We start from the raw sequence: 23,075 nt of genomic DNA on the forward strand, positions 1-23,075 counted from the left end.
TAGCAACAGCAGAAATATTTACGATTAGCTGCCCTAATACACATTTACTTAATCACTCATTCAACAACATATAATTTCCATGTATCATATATAATCAGAAACATATATCTCCATGGCATGCTGTGGAAATACTAAAAGGAGCTAGACATGGTCTTAGTCCTTAAGCAGCTGGATCCCTAAGGCTTAGTGAAGAATTTTATCTACATACTTTCATATACACTCTTTATTTACTCTTTTCATTTATGCATTCAGTTAATATATTTAAGCATCCACAAGGTGTTTAGCACTGTTGTAGGAAGTTTATAGCAAAGAACAAAACGACAAAGCTCCTTCTCCCATGATGCCCCAATTCACAGTCTGTATTGTACTTCCCTGTTTACTTCTTTTTCTTCCCTGTGTCTTGGGCACATCCACCACCTACCAAAGATTTTTGCACATAGAAACAAATAGTGTAATTAGACGGAAGTAGGGATAGTATGAGTGCCATACTCTTGCATCCAATCTCATGGCAGATATTGTTAATTAATTATGGCTCTCATTCCCCAAAAGTATAAATGTGATCTTAAAATCCTTTTTATCAGTATTTGTAACAGTCAGGACCAATAAAAGGTAATAAACTCATTAAAGTATTGGTCTATTTTAACCTCTGAGTGGAATGAAGAAGGCAGGGTACAAGTTATAACTCCCGCTTCAACAAACAGAAAAAACTGCATACATCCCAAAGTCAAGTTCATAAGACATCGAAGTAGGGAGGATGCAAAGAGGACTAAATGAACTTTCTCCAGAGGTGGAATATTTCTTGTGAAAGATGAGACCAACAGTTTTCTTCATGGCAGCATTTGCCAAATCTGTGCACATAGTAACGATTAAGCTTGACTTAAGCAAAGAACTCCTCTAGGAGAAACAGAAACCCTCAGAGCTTTGGGTGGACACTGGCAGTGGAATCTAAAGGAGCCCCAAACATGAGTGCTAAGGTGGGGCAAAGCAGAGCAGGAACTCCTGTTTCTTGCAATGCTTAAGAGATAAAGTCCCTCTAGGATGGGTCTGCAACTAACACAGGGCATGTCTGTACTTTAGAGGAGGACTAACTTTTTACTTGCGGTGGAATCCAACCCCTATGTGGCTAAATTCCCAGTTGTACTGAGATGATTCGTCCTCAGTCTATCTGCATAAGAGACAAGGGAAAATCTTGTTTGAGAGGAAAGTAACATCAACCTCTCTCTACGGTTCTAACATGTATAGAAATGAAGCATCTGAATAAACTGGAAAACATAACAAAAGAAAATGAAAAAAAATCAGATGATATAAAGACACTTCCTCTTCTCCCTAGCTATGGATATCATTGGACTAAACAGATAAAAGCTTTAAAATAACTAACGAATAAATTTAAACAAAAGACAATAAATGATGAGCAGAATGAAAGAAAAGACAGAATTTTAACATATAATTAGAATCAATATAAAAATCAAATGAAACACTCTAGAACTGAAAAATATAAAATACATGAATTAAAAACTCTAGAATGTGTTTAATAGCTCACTAGACACAGCACAGAAATTATTAGTGAACATAGAGACAGAAAAAATTCAACTTGAAGACAGAAAAGGAATGGAAAGAAAAGAACTAAGTATTAACAAATACAGGGCAAAAATTAATATAGTATATTCTAGACAATAAAGCAAGTGTGAATCTATTTCAAAGGATTAAAATCATACAGAATATGTTGTCCAGCCACAGTGTAATTATACTAGAAATCAAAACAAAAAGGTAATTAGAAAATCACCAAATGTTCGGAAATTGGGAAGCACACTTCTAAATAACCAATGGTTGAAAGATGAAAATATAATAGAAATAAGAAAATATAGTAAAGACAATAATAAGTTAAATTAAATTAAAATGGACATAAAATGTTTATGCTATTAGCACATACTGTTTAGGCTATCCACTCAAAGTAGTATTAATGTGTAATCAATTAATATGTGCTCCAAACTTTGATTGATTTTACTTAACAACACGGTTTAGAAACACTTGTTAGAAATACAACAATACAAATCAATTTCATTTTTTGTTATAACTCCACTGTTTGACAGAGCCATAAATGGTTGATTAGGTAATTTCCAATTATTTTTTGGGAAAGAGTCCTGCCCTGAGCAATTAAGATGTGTGCTTTCATAGAATATCTATAAGTTCCTAGCAGTAGAATACTTAGAATTTCTGTGTTCTTCTTCACAGTTCTCAGGTATAGAAAATTATGTTTTTCGAAATAACTTTATTGAAGTATAATTTACATAAAATAAAATTCAGCCATTTAAACTGTACAATCTAATGAGTTTGACAGAGATATATCTATAGACATAAGTATTCATACAAGGAGATATCTATGTAGAGATATAGATCTATATCCATGTAACCACTACCACAGTTAAGATGTAGAACATTTGCATCATTGTAAAAACTTCCCTTGTGCCCCTTCCCAGTCAATCACCTCCCTGCATCTCAGCTATCACTGCCCTGCTTTCTTTCACTGTGTATTAGGTATTTCTTTTCTAGACTTTCCTATACATTTAATCACAGAGTAGAAATTCTTCTGTGCCTGAGTTCTTTTGCTTAGCTCATCATACTGTTATTGTATTTATGAACAATTTATTTCTATTGCTGAGTAATATTCTGTTATATGGATATACCATAATTTGCATCTCCATTTACCTGCTGAATTTGTATTGCTTCTGTTTGGAGGCCATTGTGAACAGAGATGCCCAAATCACTGATGTATAAGTCACTGTGTGGACATATTTTAATACTTCTTATGCACAATTGTATAGTAAAACTATTTATCCACTCAACTGTTAATGGATCTATGATTGTTTCTAGTTTGGGGCTACTGCAAGAAAAACTGCTACATACATCCTTGCACAATTTTTTTGATATGGTTTTATTTTTCTTGGTTAAATACTAAGTGAAATTGCTGAGTCATATGGTAAGGATATGTTTTACAACATAACAAACTGTCAAACTGTTTTTGCAAAGTTAAGGTACCATTTTATATCATTGCTGGTGATGTAGGAGAATTCCAGTTGTTCCATATCTATGTCAACACTTAGTGAATCAATCTTTAAGTTTTAGCCATTGTAGTGGACGTGTAGTGATTTTGTTTGTCCCCAATGTTAAATATCTTACCATGTGTTTATTGGCTATTAGTATATTTTCTTTTATGAAATGTTTATTACAATCTTATGACCAAATTTTAACTAGGTATTTTCTGTTATATTGTTATTTAGTTGTAAGAATTACTCATAAACTCTAGATACAAGTCTTTTGTTAGATATATATACTATATTTTCTCAGTTCATGAGTTGACTTTTCATTTTTTGATGGTGTGTAAGAATAGAGATTTTTAATGTTAATGACATCCTATTTATCAACTTTTTTATGATTCATGCTTTCTGTTTCACATGTAGGGAATCTTTACCTACAAGAAGATCACAAATATCTTCTCCCATGCTTTTTCCCCACAAATTTGTAGTTTGAGCTTTGAGGTCTTACATTTAGATCTACGACTAATTTCAAGTTAATTTTTGTGTATGGTGTGAAGTAAAGGTATCCCAATATCTTGAGGATTTCTGGTGTTCTGCATAGCGCTTACCTCTTCAGAGCCCTTTGCTGCAACCTCAGCCTCCTTCCAAAACTCCTGAACTCTGATATGTGTCTTCTCTACAAGGTAAGGCCATATACTCTACTTGGGACTTTCCTCTACACTGTGGTCTTGCAAGTGTTTTTCTCAATAAAAATACAGGATGACTATACATTTTACGGGGTTTATCTCTTTTTTTCTCAGGGATCACAGTGTTTCTCTGCCTATTTTCCAAAGTCTGAAACTATTATTTCATCTAATTTTGTGCTGTTTTCCATCTCTTTCTCTGTGGAGCAAGGATAATTCCATTCATTATAATCATGGCTATAAATGCAAGTCTATGTGCCCTGCATTTTAATCAATATTACCCTTTCAAAATGTACTCCACAAACAGGCCTATCATGAGCAACAGGCACATTCACTAGCACTGCTTATCATTATTTAAATATTTTCCAGTAAGATAGTATATAGTTTCCTAGGGTTGCCATAACAAATTATCACAAACTGCATGACTTTAAAACAATAAAATGTTATTGTCTCATAGTTTTGGAGATTAGAAGTCCGAAATCAAAATATGAGTTGGGCATGTTCCCTCTAAAACATGCAGGAGAATCCTTTATTGTCTCTTCGTAGCTCTGCTGGTTTGTAGACAAACTTTGACATTCATTGGCTTGTAGCTACATAACTCTAATCACAGCCTTGGCCATCACATAGCATTCTCCTTGTGTTTCTGTGCCTTTATATGGCCCTTTTCTTAGAAGGATACCAGTAACATTGGATTAAGAGACTACTCTATTCCTGTGTGACCTCATATTATCTGATTATATGTCCAACAACTTTATTTCCAAATAAGGTCATATTCTGAGGTACAGGGGTTTAGCACTCCAGTATATCTTTTTTGGAGGCCGACCACAATTCAATTGATTACAGATAGGTAGAAATGACATGGTATTATTCTGATTTATGTTTATTTAAATGTGACTAAGGTAGAATTTATTTTCATGTTTGTTGGTTACTTTTATTTTATTTTCTACTGTCCATTTACGTCCTTTCTTATTTTTCAATTGAGTTGTACATCTTTATACTCTGAAGGAATTCTCCATAAAGTAAGGAATTAAATCTCTTGTACATCATGTATGTTTAGTAATTCTTCAGTTTGTCATTTGTCTTTTGACTTCATATAAATTCAAATAGGTAATTCTGCCTGCTAGATAATCTTAAATTCTACATAATCCAATTTATCTGTTCAGGTTAGTTTTGCCTTATTTGTGTCTAGGTTTTAAGTCTTAATTTCAAAGACTTCTCCTACCCCTGATGTTAAGGTATAACACCCCTTTTTACATTCAAAGTTATAAATAGCCAATTGCCCTGTTACATTTGTTGAATAATACACCTTTCATTTATTTTGAAGAGATTGCCACTTTCTTCTTTGGTCCGTTTTATTTTTATTTCTTTTATTTAGTTTTTTGCAACAGGGTCTCACTGTGCTGCCTAGGCTGGATTCAAAATCCTGGGCACAGGTGTTCCTTCCACCTTCGCCTCCCGAGTAGCTGGGACTACAAGCATGTGCTGCTAAGCCTAAAGTCCATTTTCTGTTTCCTCTGTAGTATTGTTTGTAGTTTTGTCACTTAACATGTGGAAGGACTATATACCCATTAAATTCTTATCTTAAATATTTCAAATAAATTTTATTGTCATTTTATCAAGTCATAAAATATTCTGCTGGCATTTTATTTGATATTTCACTGAATTCAAAGATATAAAAAGAATTGGCACCCTTAAAATAATAACCACCTAGCATACAAATTATGGTCTCCAGATACCACACTTTCTTAATAAAAGAAAGTAGGGTTCCATAGACATACAGTTAATTATAAGTATGAAATAAAACAAACAAACAAAAAACAAATAAGAGGATGTTAGATATCTTTTTACAGCAGGTAGCAAGGCAGTAAGTAAAGTGATTGTGTCAAAAGCATTCATGAGTGAATTTTGAAGAGGCTGCCATCGGCCAAAATTAAAACAATCTAAGTATCAAGAAGGATAATAATTGCAACGGATTGTAACATAAAACACCAAGCAATAACTGTAAAAACAACAAATTAATTGGTCACCATTGGAGAATGATAACAACGATTATTTCCCAACCCCAATGCCTTGGCTTTTCTGTTCTTTATAACATCACTGGAATAGTCTCACTAGCATTCTTATCTAAGTATTTCATTGTTCCCCTGATTGTAAACAAACAAGAAGGGATAAGTGGTATTAGTTACTACACGATGTAGTTGATTTAGATAATGAGATGTGAAACTTTTGAATTAATGAAGTATAGATGAACTTTTTGGACTTTGAGTTCATGCTATAATGGGATGGAACTTTGGCAGATGTTGCATTTTGTATGTGGACAGATGTGAATTTGAGGAGCCACAGAACCATTTTAGTAGGCAGAATAAAAGCTTCCTCAAATTCTTAGAACTTGTGAATTCTAACTGTGTAGTTACCTTACACAGCAAGAGGAACTTTGCAGATATGATAAGTTTACCGGGTTTGAAATGAAGATTACGTTGAATTGTCCAGATAGGTCCAATGTAAACACATGACATCTAAAATTTGAAAGAGCGATGCAAAAAGCTGTCTTCTGGGAAGGATCTGACTCACTGTTGCTGGCTTTGAAGATGCAGAAAGAGGGTCTCTGAGCTAAGAAATGCGTATGGCCTCAGAAACTGGAAAGAGCTCTCAGGTTACAGCCAGCAAGAAAATGAAGACCTGAACCCTACAACTGCAAGAAAATGAATTCTGCCAATAACCTAAATTAGCAGGAAACTTGATTCTCCCCTAGAACATCCAGAAAGGAAGGCAGCTTTGCTAACAACTTGCTTTTAGTTAAGTGAGACGCATACCAAATTTCTGATACACCGAATTGCAAAAATAATAGATTTGTGTTGGTTTAAGACACGAAATTTGTGGTAATTTGTTAAGGCAGAAATAGAAAATGAATACAACCTATTTAGTTCAATCTTAATTCTAAAGGCCTTCTACTCTGAGATCACATAATCTTTATCTGCTTCTTGAACAAATCAGGATCTTGTTAGCAAGGAGAAAGGAGTGGGTGGCAGGGAGGATCCCAATGACCAGTGCTTGCCACAGACGGCTAATCTTCATCTGGTTTAAGTCTCTAGTTCTGTCTCTCAGAATTCTACCTCATGCTTTATGATCCACCACTTTCTAATCTATGGAATAGATGATCTCTTGCTTCTACGCTCTGGGTAACTCAGTTCCCTCTGCCTGGAACACCTCCAGCCCATTGCCCATTACAAGTAATACTTAAGAACTAAGTGCTTGAATTCTTCACTCCTCACAAGAATCTTACTGAACAGCACTCATTGTAGATACACACTTTTTATAGTTTGCATTATGAAACACTTAAAAATGCACAAAAGTAGAGAGAACATTGCAATGGATCCCTATCAACCAGAATTCAGCTTCCATAATCAAAATTCACATTGATAAGTCAGATAGAAATAAACGGCGATGTATTCCCACAGCAGGCTGACGTGTTGGCAACAGGGATGGTCTGATTTATATCTAAGCTGAGGAAATGGATTCAATTCTCCAGGGTCTTAGTTATCGTGAACTCTAACAGCAAAAATGACAAAACCACTCTCAGAGGAGCCATTCAGTGCGACCCACAGTGACCAAGATGCAAGAAAAATCCTACTTCAGACTATAACCTGAACAGCATGTCACAAGCGTCCTAAAATGGCTGTCACGTTACAGGACTTGTCCATAAGGTCAATTTTGGCCACTTAAGACTTACTTGAAGAGAGAGCTAAGGGTTTTCTTTTTAATTTCGTTTTTTGTTTTTGTTTTTAATGGCCCACTTCAGTGTTAGCAATAGAGAAAATGTGTCCCTGATCCCTTGGATAAATCGAATTGACTGAAGAATGCTTGAATTCATTTATCCCAAAACAAAGGGGCTGAGGGCTGAGGGTCACTGGAGTTTCAGGGCTGTTCCCAGGGCTGCGAGCACGGACGCCAGAGCCGACTTCCCTCAGGCCCCGCACTGCGGCAGCGACCCTTCTACGGAGGATGGCTGGGGCTCCGGGAGGCTATGGGAACGCCATCTAGAAGCCAGATCTCAGGCAAACGAACGCGCTTTCAAAGGAATTAAAACGAAAGAACACAAACTCGAATCCTGGACCTGATTAGCTGCGCGACCAAAGAAAGCAATAACTAACGGTTCTCACCCTCCATTTCATTCCCTCCCGCGGAGAGAGAAAAGCTGGAACTACGCTTCCCAGAATGCAAAGCGCGGGGCGGGGCTAAAGAGATAGCGCCGCGGGACAACAGGTTTGATTATAAACGCCAGTCTCCCGCCACGGCGCTCCTCCCGCTCAGCCTGACTGGTCCTGCCGGCCGTTGCGTGGGAGGGGGACTCAGTCGTCACTGGCAGCGGTTGAATGGAGGCTCTTTGCCCCGCGCCCTCACGGTAGATGAAGTCTTTGCTTTCGTCAGAGTGATGGCTTCTCCGATTGCCTCAGAGCAAGAGGACTACATTTCCCAGGGGGCTGCGGGACTGCCGGGCGGAGTGGGGGCGGTGCCTCACGTCTGGTACAGTCATCACAAGCCTGTTCGGCGGGACTGTGATGGCCAGAGAGATGACGATCTTAGGTGGGTTCCCGGGGGTCCTTGTTGCTCTTGCGGGCGTAGAGGCGATCCGAGGATGCCAGCGTGGGCAGGGGTGGTTGACTCACCTCCTGGATCCAGCTGGAGCAGCGGAAGGGGAGTCAGAAAGGTGACTTAGAGGCGGTTTTTGGCTGTTCGGAGTGGATGGGGGCGGGGACGTCCCTAGGAGGGCCCCGGCCCCTGCAGGCCAAGGTAGGGTAGACGGCGACCAGCTGTGTCCATCCCAGGGACATCAGACTTAAGGAGGCGTTCCTTTCAACAGCACCTAGGTTTTTGAATTGCCTGTTGAATTGGGGCAAGCTATGGAAGGCTGCGAGAACGTGCACCTCCAGGACCCCTTTGTGGAGGAAGGGGGAGGAGCTACATCCGGATCTGTTGGCTCACGGATGCTGAATTTGGAGGGATTCAGGACTCTGATGTATAGCTCGATCGATGCTTTTTCCATCAAATCGGGTTTGGAATTACCTATCCCCCACCCACACAAACACCCACCCCGCGTCTCCAAGGTGATGAAATGCTTCTAAAATGTTGCCTGTAGCTGGAAGGGGAAAGGAGGATTTGCACTTGGTTTTATTTCTTTGAGTTATGTGTTGATGAGGATGAGCTAACAATTAGTAATACAGAAGCCTGACAATTGACATTTTGGGTCATATGTAATATGAGTGGACACAGGTGTATAACATAGCCTCCTGATACCAAATACGAGATTAACTAAAAACCAAAGGGGCATCCTTCTTCACTTATGTTTACAATCTGCGTGGCATTTGTTCCTACTCTTTTCTTCTTCTTTTTTTTTAAATTAGTATTTGTTGGGCATCTACTATTCCGGGTCTGGGGGATACAACAGTGAACAAAACTTGTCTTCAGGAAGCTTTCATAGATATTGCCATCAGGGTTGCCCACTTTTATGCTGCTTCTCCTGTAAATATTACCACTGCAAGGAGGATGTCCCTAGTTCATACTTAAATACTTAAAAAGTTAACTATATTCTGTTATGAAGTGACAGTTTCATATCTAAGGAACTTTCAAAATCATTTTATCCGATTTATCCATTTCATCCTTTTGAAAGGGAAAAGGAGGTGAGATACGAAGATAGAATTTTAGCCTTACAATAATAAAGTTTTTGTTGTGAGGATTTTAATAATGGAGCTTTTAAAAAAATGATAGTCGAAGCTTTTTATAAAACTGTAAAATCTAAATATCAATTCATCAAGAATATTAGATTATATCTGGCTTTTGTTCCAGATAAATGTTTCTTGTCAGCATCTGCACAAATATTATTGAAATGTTTTTACATTTATTACATTTATTAGAGAATGACACAAACATACAGTTATAGGGTTTTTTGTTGTTGTTTGTGTTGTTACTTCATTTTAAATTTTATTATAACCAGTTTACATTTTGAAAAACTTGCTGTCTGAGAGGAGTGTTATCAATAGTCCTATAAAAATTTTTGGAGTTTGTCTTTTTTTAGCCTTGTTTCGACGAGGGACTTTGCTACAGTAATTTAGTACATTGTACTAGTTTGAAAAAATACATCTTTTAATTTTCCTGTATTTCAGGATCGGCTGTTTTGACCCTCCTGTTGGCTGGCTATTTGGCACAACAGTATTTACCATTGCCTACTCCTAAAGTGATTGGTATTGATCTTGGCACCACCTATTGTTCCGTTGGGGTGTTTTTTCCTGGCACAGGAAAAGTAAAGGTGATTCCAGATGAAAATGGGCATATCAGCATACCCAGCATGGTGTCTTTCACTGACAATGATGTATATGTGGGATATGAAAGCGTAGAGCTGGCAGATTCAAATCCTCAAAACACAATATATGATGCCAAAAGATTCATAGGCAAGATTTTCACCCCAGAAGAGCTGGAGGCTGAAATTGGCAGATACCCATTTAAGGTAAGTGATTAATCTAAAGTCTGTATTAATTTTAGTGTACCCTTTTAGTTAATGCTTTGATTTCATGTCACAAAACATTCTATCTCATCTAGCTGAATCTATTAATACATGACAGTTCTGTTATCTCACATAACAAGAAATTCCACAGCAGCTCTAGGATGAGCTAATCACTGACTCCATAATGCTAACAGGTACTTAAGGCCTTGCCATTTTCTTGCTCTCCCATCCTCAGCATGTCTTGCTTAGCTCTTTCAAGGTAGCAGGAAGGTTGATGAAGCCCTGTGTACCGTAGATATTCTGTGTGTGTATGTGTACATATTTGTATACATATAAAGAGAACATACCAGGTGTGCCATTTTATGCTATTTAATATGTCATGGATAATTAATAGGTTCACATCATTATCTTTAATGATTTTGTGGAATGACTATTCCATTATTAATTAGACTAGTCTCTGTCAGTGTACCTTTTTGTGGTTTTTCACTAAGGTTGGAGATTCAGGTAATATCCTTACACACTTATCTTTGTACACTTCTCTGAAAGTTTCCTAACTTGAATACTAGAAGTTGAATTGATAGGTCAAATGTGTGCATGTTTTTAAGGCATTTGATTTATATTGCCGGTTTGCTCACCAGAAAGGTTATATGCTTTTAACCGTAATTTTTTAGAGTGACTGTATCTTCACTAGTTATTTTTTTAATCTTTAATAGTCAGATAAGTGAAAAATAGTATCCTGTATTAATTTTCATTTCTTTTGTTTTTTTCGTGAGATCAGAATTTTTAGAATTTTATTGATATTTTAATTTTGTGGTCCATTTTTTGTTCTTTTGCTTTTTTGTTTTGGTGTGTTTTTCTTTTCCTTAGTGACTATAAAAGACCTTCATCATATGTTTTTGTTATCTTTTCCTTACCTTTTTTTTCCACTGATGTTTTTGAGCTGGATGTCAAAGTTTAAATTTTTGATTTTAGACTTTTACCATGTTTACTGTAGCCTATCCCATCCTATCCACTGGAACTTTTTTTTTTTCCTCTTAATACTTTTATGTGAGTGTTTGTTGGTTAGGATTTTGCTGCTTTTGTTTTTTTCTTTTAAACATTTAAAGTTTTTTTCCATGTGAAGTTTTTCTTGGAAGTTATGAAGTGAAATTCTAAATAAATTAGTTTTTTGTTTGTTTGTTTGTTTTTGAGACGGAGTCTTATTCCGTCTCTCAGGCTGGAATGCAATGGCATGATCTTGGCTCACTGCAACCTCTGCCTCCCAGGTTCAAGTGATTCTCCTCCCTCAGCCTCCCGAGCTGGGATTACAGGCATGCGCCACCACGCCTGGCTAACTTTTGTATTTTTAGTAGAGACGGGATTTTACCATGCCGGCCATGAATTAGTTTCAAAATAGTTGTATCGGTGTTGCTTATTGAATAAACCTATTCATAAAAATTTTCAAATTTTTCATTCGTTTTCAAAGAAAAAAAAATTGCTCCCTGCATTTCTTAGGTTTATTACTTTGTTGTTTTTTGACTTCTTTTTTGGGATTCTTTATTGACTTACAATCTTTAATGAAAAAGTCGTCTAAAGCTGTGTATGTCCTCTGAATTACAGCTTTGGGTACATTACTTATTGACCTCAAAACTATTTAAAGTTTCTAAGTGACCTGATTTTTTTGTTATTATTTTTGTTTCATCTGGGCACTGATGGTTCTGGTATGTTTGTTTCGTAGTTTAATATTGTCCATATAGCTTTTTTTATGTTTTCCCCAGACTAGTGAAGTACTTTTTGGAAGGTCAGTTTTTCATGATGGAAACCTAACCATGAGACCTAAAGTGAGAAAACATTCTTGTAATTTCGTAGATTAGTTATCTTTTGTATTTATAGTAATACAACCTCAGTAAAACTAGGATAGTATTGTTTAGAGTTAAAATAGTTTTTTAAATGTATACCCACATTATCGGGGATAATGAGCTAATGCACAATACATGTTTTCATGGGAAACAAGAATGTAAATGAGATTTGATTCTTAGATAAGTACATAATGATATACTAAAATTATTCTTGTTAATATGTACTAGAAAATTATTTCAGCTATCCATTACTCTTAGAAACAAGAAATTTGGGGAAAAAAGGGAGAAGATTCTGAGTTACATACTTGAATGAGCAACCTTCATTTCTTACATTTCATCATTTATTTTTTCTTTATTCAGAAAACATATACTGAGAATCTTTTGTGTTCTAGTCATGTGCTTGGTGATGAATTTTATTCTGCTGTTATTAAAAGCTATTGTGGGCCAAGCGCAGTGGCTTTCACCTGTAATCCCAGCACTTTGGGAGGCTCAGGCGGGCGGATCACAAGGTCAGGAGTTCAAGACCAACCTGGCCAACATAGTGAAACCCCGTCTCTACTAAAAATACAAAAATTAGCCAGGCATGGTGGCACGCACCTGTAGCCCCAGCCACTCGGGAGGCTGAGGCAGGAGAATTGCTTGAACCCAGGAGGCGGAGGCTGTGGTCAGCCGAGATCATGCCACCACACTCCAGCCTGGGCAACAGAGCAAGACTCCATCTCAAAAAAAAAAAGTAAAACTAATATGTATTCATAGTATAAATTTGAATGTATAACATTTAACAAGTTCTAATGTTGGTGAATGTACTGGATAGATTACAAATGCATTTTTTTTATTTTGTAAAGATAAAGGTAAGTTCTCAGGAAGTCTAGCATTTATGTATATATGTATGTCTGTTTGTATATATATATATACATATATATGTATATATACTTTTACTCTTTTATTTACTTATTTGCAAATCCTATTCACAGGTTTTAAACAAAAATGGAATGGTTGAGTTTTCTGTGACAAGTAATGAGACCATCACGGTGTCCCCAGAATATGTTGGCTCTCGACTATTGTTGAAGTTAAAGGAAATGGCAGAGGCCTATCTTGGAATGCCAGTTGCCAATGCTGTCATTTCTGTACCAGCAGAATTTGATCTAAAACAGAGAAATTCAACAATTGAAGCTGCTAACCTTGCAGGTAACAGTACCCTTGACTGAGATGCATTTTTCTCAAAATTGTGTTGGGTTGAAAACCTTCTGTAGTAAGATTTACCACCTCCCAAACCACACGATAGTCAAAATAAACAAACTATATGGTAGGTGTATTAGGGTTCTCTAGAGGGACAAGACTAATAGTATATATGTGTATATGAAAGGGATTTTATTAAGGTGTATTGACTCACACTATCACAGGGTGAAGTCCCACAGTAGGCTGGCTGCAAGCTGAGGAGCAAGGAAGCCAGCCTGAGTCCCAAAACCTCAAAAGTAGGGAAGCCAACAGTGCAGCTTTTAGTCTGTGGCCCAAGGCCCGAGAGCCCCTGGCAAACCACTGGTGTAGGTCCAACAGTCCAGAAGCTAAAGAACTTAAGAGTCCGATGTTCAAGGGCAGGAAGCATCCAGCACGGGAGAAAGATGGAGGCCGGAAGACTCAGGCAGTCTAATCCTCCCACGTTCTTCTGCCTGCTTTTATTCTAGGCATGCTCTGGCAGCTGATTAGATGGTGCCCACCCAGATTGAGGGTGGGCCTGCCTCTCCCAGTCCACTGACTCAAATATTAATCTCCTTTGGCAGTACCCTCACAGACACACCCAGGAACAATACTTTGCATCCATCAGTCCAATCAAGATGATGATATTAACCATCACAGTAGGTAAAGTAGATAGATTTTTATACAGGTTTATAATTTTGAAAGCTCTACAGCACAATATAAAATGTGTATGTAATAAGAACCAATCAGATAGCTACAGGACAAAGGCTCAAAGAGAAAATGGACACATGTTAGCAGTGAGGAATTCTTTCTTCTAAATTCCATTAATGTTAAGGTGAATATAATTTTTAAAATAAAATCTGAGGTAGATCATTTAATGATTTAACATTTAATGCCATTGAACCAATATTGAGGGCCTTGCTAAAAAAAGAAATCTTTGTTCTCATGGAACTTATATTCTACCAAAGGGAAACACAGAATGAGCATAAAAGGTAAATTTAATAATGTTTTCAGCCTCTACATTACTGATATTTTGGGCCAGATAATTCTTTATTGTGGAGGATTGTCCTGTGAACTACAAAATATTTAACAGCATCCCTAGCCTCTATTCACCAGCACCCTCCTCCACCAAGTGATGACAATGAAAAATGTCTCCGTATGTTGCCAGATTTCTTCTGGAGGTAAAATCCTGCGTTGTTGAGAGCCACTGATACAATGTGTATCAGAAAGTAACCTACTGTGAAGAAAAGAGCAGGCTAATGGGTCGAGATTGCTTTTGGTGGTCAGGGGATGGACGACTTGTAGAATTTAAATAGAGTGATCAGGCAAACCTCATTGAGAAAGTAACATTTAAGCACATTTGAAGAAAGCAAAATCGTTAACCATGCAGACACATGGAGAAAGTGTGTTGTAGGAAGAAGAGATAGCCACTGCAACAGCCATAAGCTGGGAATTTGCTGGTATATAGAGGATAGGAAGCTGGTCAGTGTGGCCAGAGTAGAATAAGTGGTAAAATCAGAGAGCTGAAGGGAAGGGTGTTGTGATCTTTGGAGTAATTCTTTAGAGTTTGAATGTTGTGATGGCTCCTGATACATAATGCCATATTACTTTCCATACCACTCATAAGTGTGGCATGTAGTTTAAAGCAGGAATTTCCTTCAAAGAAACCTGATCTTTTACCTGCTCAACATAAGCCTCTTTAATTTCCATAGCACTTAAGTGACAGTATATAATGATTAATTTTTTTTATTTATTTATTTATTTATTTTTGTGAGGCGGAGTCTCGCCCTGTCGCCCAGGCTGGAGTGCAGTGGCGCAATCTCGGCTCACTGCAAGCTCCGCCTCCCGGGTTCCCGCTATTCTCCCGCCTCAGCCTCCCGAGTAGCTGGGACTACAGGTGCCGCCCCCACGCCCGGCTAGTTTTTTGTATTTTTAGTAGAGACAGGGTTTCACCGTGTTAGCCAGGATGGTCTCTGGATCTCCTGACCTCGTGATCCGCCTGCCTCGGCATAATGATTAATTTTTATTGCTCATATATTCCAATGTAGAATAGGAATGTTAGAAAAGGCTGGGAGATAAAGAGTACAATGACTTAGTCAACTGAACCTTGACTTTCATTTCTTTATATTGTAATCTTTCAGAATCATTTTAAAGATACCATTTAGAAGAGCCTGTGTGTACTGTTCCCATTTCATGCTTCTGTTGGGTTTGTGACTGCTCTCATTATTACTCAGTGGTGGCGTTCATGTCACAGAAGACACACACATGCTGTGAGTGGGAAGAGATTACTTTATCGCATCCTCTCCTGAGTTTTTCTTCCCTTCAACCAATCTTACAGGACTGAAGATTTTGAGGGTAATAAATGAACCCACAGCGGCAGCTATGGCTTACGGCCTCCACAAGGCTGACGTCTTCCACGTGTTGGTGATCGACTTGGGCGGAGGAACTCTAGATGTGTCTTTACTGAATAAACAAGGAGGGATGTTTCTAACCCGAGCAATGTCTGGTAAGAAAAATGCAGGGAGAGGCTGGGCACCGTGGCTCATGCCTGTAATCCCAGCACTTTGGGAGGCCGAGGCGGGCGGATCACGAGGTCAGGAGATCGAGACCATCCTGGCTAACACGGTGAAACCCCTTCTCTACTAAAAAAAAAAAAAATACAGAAAAATGCAGGGAGAGTTGAAGAGGTTTGGGCAGTGCTTTCTTTAACATATCCAATGTGTAGTGCATCCTCCTTTTCCCCCGGAATTCTTTGACTTTATTTTGATAATTTTCTGTATATGTAATTTTATACCACCATTTGTATATATTTACTGCCAAAAGTTAAATCTCAAAAAATGACTGGGCATCCTATAAGTCAAATAAATACATTGCCCATTACCCAGTTAACGGCTCATGGAGCAGTAGGACTTTTCATGGTGATGGTGAAGAAAGGAAACAGAGGGCAGAAAAATTTATTTACAATGAAGGGTGATCAGTATATTTCATTTAATATGTTTTATAGAGTAGATGTCTTTAGAAAATCGAATTGTATTTTTCCCTAGGAAATGGTAGGATTTTGCATTCTAAACCCTTTCTTTAAAGGTTTTCGTTTTGTTGAATGTAGCTTAAGGGATTCAACCTGTTTGATGAGTTGAGTTGTAAGTTATAGGTATTCTAACCTCTGCATTGTTTTTTCTCTTCTTCGAATCAAGTTAAATACCAGGAAATTATATTACATTACTCTTTTCCTTTTAAATTATTTATCTAGTTTTCAGGTAGAAAAGTAGAAAGACCTTTTCAGGTCCTACTAATCAGGCAAGAAAAATTGAAAGGGAAAAAAGAGATTAAATACCTACTTTTTCATTATAAGAAGCACTTTCTTCTGTTGAGAATGACATTCAGTGTTTTTAAATAGCTACTTATAAGCCAATCTGTATTCTTAATCTCTATTTACTAAAAAATTATTTGATGTTATGAAGAGATACTTCCTTTTACATAATTTAAAATTTTGACCCTGATGTGTACTAGTTTTTAAATAGTACTTAGTTGGGTTAAGATAGCTTTAACCCAGTTATTATTTTTTTAAATTTTTTAAATTTTTATTTATTGATTTATTTTGTAGAGACAGGGTCTTGCCATGTTGCCCAGTCTGGTCTCTAACTCCTGGTCTCAAGCAATCCTCCCACCTCAGCCTTCCAAAGTTCTAGGATTACAAGTGTGAGCCACCATGCCCAGCAACACAGTTCTTTTTAACCAGTCTTTGTATGAATAAAATTGTCATGATAAATGAAACAGGGATTTGTTATTCTCAGAATATAATTTTTACATATACATAATATGCATGTATACACACACACCTATGTGCATAACTGTATTAAACTTTTTTATTTTTCACTCAGGAAACAATAAACTTGGAGGACAGGACTTCAATCAGAGATTGCTTCAGTACTTATATAAACAGATCTATCAAACATATGGCTTTGTGCCCTCTAGGAAAGAGGAGATCCACAGATTGAGACAAGCTGTGGAAATGGTCAAATTAAATCTGACTCTTCATCAAGCTGCTCAGTTGTCAGTAATACTAACGGTGGAGGAACAGAACAGGAAGGAACCTCACAGTAGTGACACTGAACTGCCAAAAGACAAACTTTTCTCAGCAGATGACCATCATGTGAACAGTGGGTTTGGACACGGCCTTTCTGATAAGAAAAGTGGAGAAAGTCAGGTTTTATTTGAAACGGAAATATCACGTAAACTCTTTGATACCCTGAATGAAGACCTGTTTCAGAAAATACTCGTACCCATTCAGCAAGTATTGAAGGAAGGCCACCTGGAAAAGACTGAGATTGATGAGGTGGTTTTAGTTGGGGGCTCCACTCGTATTCCTCGGATCCGTCAAGTCATTCAAGAGTTCTTTGGAAAAGATCCCAACACATCTGTAGACCCTGACCTAGCAGTGGTAACGGGAGTGGCCATCCAAGCAGGGATTGATGGAGGCTCTTGGCCTCTCCAAGTCAGTGCTTTAGAAATTCCCAATAAGCATTTACAAAAAACCAACTTCAACTGAATTCTGTAGAAATAATGGTTATTTGTGATCTTGTCTGGTGATCTCTTCCCGTTTATCAGATTACTTTTTCCACAAAAGAAAGTCTCTTTCTAAAATATCACAGATTTACCTAGAGGGCAACATTTAGATACAGGAAAATTTTACATGGCGTTTTGTCTTAGGATTAGACGTGTCCAAATTGATCCTATTTGATTTTGGAGAGATCCTATTCTAACAAATACTCTAAAATGATAAAATTGAGGTACAGCTCTCTTATAAGAATATGGATAACTATATTTTCTGAATTCTGGAGATTGATAACCATATGCACTTAACATTATATTCTAGAAACATTAAATAGTGCCAATTATGAGATTTCCAGTTCTTACTAAATTGTATTAGCAGGAGCTGGTAATTACTTGTATTATCACATGTAACTAATAATTTGAACTATACTTGAAGGATCTTGTCAGGTATTTACAGTGGTTGGAAGATAGCAGTATTATTAGCATAAGCTGCATACATAATAGTAACTGCCATATTATATAACAAATTTACATTCACAAATTCAGCATCGTGTTAAGTGTCATATTCTTGTAATCTATATTCTCCAGGAGTTTTATGCATTTAATAGATGAATTTATTTTATTTCTAAAGGCATTCAAGTTTTTCAGCACCATATAGTAGAAATACTCAATTTATATTCCAATTCCTTTATGTCCTATACATCATTCTCTGCTTGGATTTCCATTATTCTGTTTGGTTAGAGAATAAAATTGGTAATTGCATTTGAAGAATGTGTTAATGTCAGAGCCATAATTACTATCTCATTTTTGTTACCCAAGACCTTTGCAAACATTGGCAAATAGCATCAATTACCTACTGTATTTGTTTTACATTTTGGTTTCTTTGTTTATATTTTCAGTAAGCCCTGGGGAATATAGCATGTCATTGAGCTACTAAATGGTTTTGGTTCCATTTTACTGAGATTTTTCCTCATATTTTGTTTTGAATGAGGAAAATGTGTTCAATTATAAAAGCTGTGTTATTGTTTTCTATTATTATTTTTAAATAATTACACTTGGACTATTTTCAAACATTAGGTTGGTTATGATGAGAGCAAAAAATTTGTGAATACGGGAAGTAACGTGGAAATCTAATGTGGAAGCCATTGTGGCAACGTTTCTACAAATTGGCATTTGTAGCAGAGTTGTTGGTTTTTGTTGTTTGTTTCCTTTAAGAAAAACCACAGATACCAAGAAAGAAAATATAACAGTTTGATTTCTGTCATACCCATTTTATTTGAAGATATATGGATATATATACACACACATACACATACACACACACATATTTTCCTTAATAGAGGAATGCTTCATATTCAAAAATTATGTCCTTGTCACAATTTTTGTTTTTTTAATGTAAAGTATGTCTGCTTTATCCATTGCTGAATTTGATAGGATGTTGAATTGCCAGTCATCGAAGAAGGAAACTGAGCAAATTCATTTCAACAACATCAAAATATTTCAGCTTCTCATAGTAAAAAACTGAATGTTACTAATACTTTTCATATCTTAAAAAAAATTATTAGCAATGAAATTGCTGTTAAAACTCAAATTTCAATCAAATACTTTTGTGTACAGAAAATGTCAATAGTAGGTAGATATAAATGTATAAAATGTTTGTTGAAATGTTTTAGAATGAATGGAGAAATGCCAAAGATGAATTCTTCACTGCATTATGAAAATATTCCAAATGTTCTCTTGGACTTTATATAAATCTGTAATAGATTTTAGAATTGAAAAACTCTTTGTGAAGGTCTTCTAAAAGTGTTCAGTTTATCTCAAAATCTCCATATATAGGCTCAGCTTTAACCTAAAACATAGAAAAAACCCTTGAATTCCTCAAACGTTTGAGACGTTCAAGACAGTCTCTTAATCTGTTAATACTTTTGGAAACAGTTGACAACATAGGGCAGGCAGCTAATCTCATGTACTAAAGTTGGAATTTAAATAATTTCTATTTGCAAATTAGAATGACAGTGTTGGAATTTGGAGGCAGTAGTTGAGCATATTCTCTAGTATATAGCTACACCTTTAATAAAATGAAGGAATGTGTTCAATCATATTTTAGTGGGCTATTTATAAATAGTCTTGAAGTCAATTTAGTTTGTTTATTTAAAAGATAATGCATCCTAAAAGGGATCATTTATGAATAACAATCTGAAGTCTTTTCCTAAAAAAACTTAATACACTTTAGTTGTACATTTAGCCAGTGTTATTTGAAGTACATAACTTTTAAAATATTAAGTGTCTTGTATGATTAGAATATGTGAATGAGTAATTTATTTTGTATCCGGAATGTTTTGGTACTGTGTTTTCACTCAAACCACTGACTTAACAGATACTACTGTGTATAACATGTACTAAATATTACAGTTATTGTGCATAACAGATTGTTCCTCTTCTATTCGTGTGTATACAGGCAATTCATGTTTTAATGTAAATAAATACCATTTTGCAGTTTGTTTTTTAAACTATGTACTTTTTCTTTCAGGACTAGTCTGGAGTATACTTTTCAGGCATATAAATAAGAAAGTGAGGATGGAACTGATTTGATGCCCTAGGCACTCAATCTCAATAACTGTGGCCTAGTTGTTCCCGAAATGTACATTTCTCTATATCCTTTGTATTGCTTATATGCTTTCCACTTATTTCTCTAATTTAGAAAAGACAGTTCTTGTAGCATATGAACAGTGACTTCAGAATTCTGAACACCAATTCATGGCTTCTGACCATGGTGGAGCCAGAAACTAAGCTAACCTAATCTAGCTAGTTAATAAATAATCCTGCATAACAGGATTCCTTTGGTTGATGGTTAATAAATATTTCTCTAACCAAAGTTTATAGTAGTCTTTGGACAAATAAACAATATATTAATTGTGTTTTGCTTCTTTAAGAAATTCATTTGATTAATGTAATCTTTTAACATGAGCCTTTAGATAATGACAGTAGACTTGGAGACACTCAAATATATGAAGGAATACAGCAATAGTTCATATTTATCTTAATTAACAGACAGTGCCTCACTGAGGTAGGCAGCCTCTGATGTGGGATCCAGTGATCCCACCTTGTGGAATTAACATGCGTGTATAATCCTATTCTCTTGAATTTGGGCAAGAGATAATGACTCACTGCTAATGAATAATACGGCAGAAATACTGGGATGTCATTTCTGAAATTAGGTTTAAAAAAGATCAGCTTCCTTCTTGGATGCACCTTCTCGCTGGCTTTCTCTTTCGGATCCCAGCTGCCACATTAAGAAGACCATGTAAAGAAGCTGTTTTGGTGAATACAGGTGTAGAAAGACACCCTAGAAGATGAGAGGCCACATGGAGGCAGACAGGTACCCCCCACTGACAGGAGGCACGAATTTCCAGCAACGTGAGACAGCCTTCTTGAAATGAACCCGGCGGGGCGCGGTGGCTCAAGCCTGTAATCCCAGCACTTTGGGAGGCCGAGACGGGCGGATCACAAGGTCAGGAGATCGAGACCATCCTGGCTAACCCGGTGAAACCCCGTCTCTACTAAAAAAAATACAAAAAACTAGCCGGGCGAGGTGGCGGGCGCCTGTAGTCTCAGCTACTCGGGAGGCTGAGGCAGGAGAATGGCGTAAGCCCGGGAGGTGGAACTTGCGGTGAGCTGAGATCCGGCCACTGCACTCCAGCCTGGGCGACAGAGCCAGACTCCGTCTCAAAAAAAAAAAAAAAAAAAAGAAATGAACCCTCCAGCCTTACTAAGTCTTGAGATGATGCAGCCACAGTTGACTCTTTGATGCCATGTCATGAGACACCTTAATTCTTGTTTTGGCAAGAATTATAAACAGTTTGAACTACCAGGTTCCTGACCCACAGAAAATGTGAGATCATTCATTTCTGTTATTTTAAAGTACTAAGCTTAGGATTAATTTGTTACACAACAGCAGATAATAGAGTTCTTACTATGGCACTGCTCTAAATATTTTACTAATACTAATCAATTTAGTTTTAGCACCATTTGAGGAGGACTATTATCTGCATTTTCAAATAGGGAAATTAAGGCATAGATATGTTAGGCAGTTTTCCCAGGATTACAACTATTAAGTGAGAAAGTCGGGATTCAAATCCAGTCTATGCTTGTAATTCCAGTGCTGTGCTGCCTTATCCATTACAGAATACAATCCCATAGTACCTTTTCTGTTCAGTTACCAAACCTGGCTAGTATCCATGTAAGACCTCGTATTTACCAGCTAATGTTAACATTGGAGATTTATGCTTTTTATTCCTTTACATTTTCAACAAGCAGGTTTAGAATTTATCGATTTCTTAAATAAAAAATGAAATCAATAGCACCTATTTCACTTGGTTTTTGTAAGTGCCTGGCACAAAGAAAGTGATAACGATTAATACATATGGTAGATACAGAAATGAACAAAGTTCAGTGACGGTCAATTTTATGTGGGTTTTTTTAATTGATTGATTGATTGAGATGGAGTAGTGCTCTGTCTCCCAGGCTGGAGTGCGGTGGTGCGATCTCAGCTCACTGAAGCCTCCACCTCCCAGGTTCCGGCTATTCTCCTGCCTCAGCCTCCTGAGTAGCTGGGATTACAGCAGGTACCACCACAACCAGTTAATTTTTGTATTTCTAGTAGGAACAGGGTTTCGCCATGTTGGCTGGGATGGTGTCGAACTCCTGACCTCAGGTGATCCACCCACCTCAGCCTCCCAAAATCTAGGATTACGGGCATAAGCCACCGCCCATGGTCTTATGTGGGCTTGTTAAGGAGCAACGAATAGGTTACCTTCCCCAGTATCATCAGAGCCTAATTCAATGGGTCTAAAATTTCTGTAAATTATTGAGGGTTCTTCTGAAGAACTATGAAAAAAATTTTGCTTTGGTAAAGCATTTACTTTGTTTTTACAAGAATTATAAATGATTTGCCTCACATTAAATTATTTGCATTTTAAAGCAGGAATAAATACAGTCTGTTTGATACCTCATTGAATTACCTATTAATTGTCCTACATAAAATACCTAAAAAATTTCAAATGCTCTAACACTTGTAACTCTGTAACTTATTTTATATATATTAAATGTATACATATATATGTGTGAATGTGTGTGCGTATGTATGTAAAGCTAATATGATAAAAACACATTTTTGTTTAGAGTTCATTCACCTTAAATTATTTAACATGGACTGTTGGAAACTGGAAATTGGGTCTCAATTATTAGGTGTAATCAGTACCCTTCCTCT

At 36.8% G+C, this 23,075-nt stretch overlaps 1 protein-coding gene and 1 long non-coding RNA gene across 3 annotated transcripts in view; one reads left to right on the top strand and one right to left on the bottom strand.

Annotated features, from left to right (window-relative positions):
• Positions 1 to 7,923, bottom strand: part of LOC135970031 (uncharacterized) — a 218,737-nt gene extending 210,814 nt beyond the window's left edge. For both annotated transcript variants that reach the window (XR_012433170.1, XR_010585438.2), the window contains exon 1: positions 7,879 to 7,923. This is a non-coding gene — a long non-coding RNA (uncharacterized lncRNA). The remainder of the gene's footprint in view (positions 1 to 7,878) is intronic.
• A 293-nt stretch (positions 7,924 to 8,216) lies between these two features.
• On the top strand, positions 8,217 to 20,316 carry HSPA13 (heat shock protein family A (Hsp70) member 13). Its single transcript, XM_005548936.4, has 5 exons — positions 8,217 to 8,302; positions 9,880 to 10,220; positions 13,030 to 13,243; positions 15,591 to 15,758; positions 17,134 to 20,316. Exons 1-5 carry the CDS (start codon positions 8,278 to 8,280, stop codon positions 17,799 to 17,801), a joined length of 1,416 nt encoding a protein of 471 aa, XP_005548993.2. The 5' UTR covers positions 8,217 to 8,277; the 3' UTR covers positions 17,802 to 20,316.
• The last annotated feature ends 2,759 nt before the right edge of the window (positions 20,317 to 23,075 follow it).

Source organism: Macaca fascicularis, chromosome 3, assembly GCF_037993035.2.
Source record: "Macaca fascicularis isolate 582-1 chromosome 3, T2T-MFA8v1.1".
NCBI lineage: Eukaryota > Metazoa > Chordata > Mammalia > Primates > Cercopithecidae > Macaca > Macaca fascicularis.

Bases quoted from the DNA above. Each gene is read 5' to 3' on its own strand.
- HSPA13 (XM_005548936.4), top strand. From the start codon at position 8,278: ATGGCCAGAGAGATGACGATCTTAG. The intron at 8,303-9,879 runs GTGGGTTCCCGG...CCTGTATTTCAG, and splicing joins CAGAGAGATGACGATCTTAG to GATCGGCTGTTTTGACCCTC. The intron at 10,221-13,029 runs GTAAGTGATTAA...TCCTATTCACAG, and splicing joins TTGGCAGATACCCATTTAAG to GTTTTAAACAAAAATGGAAT.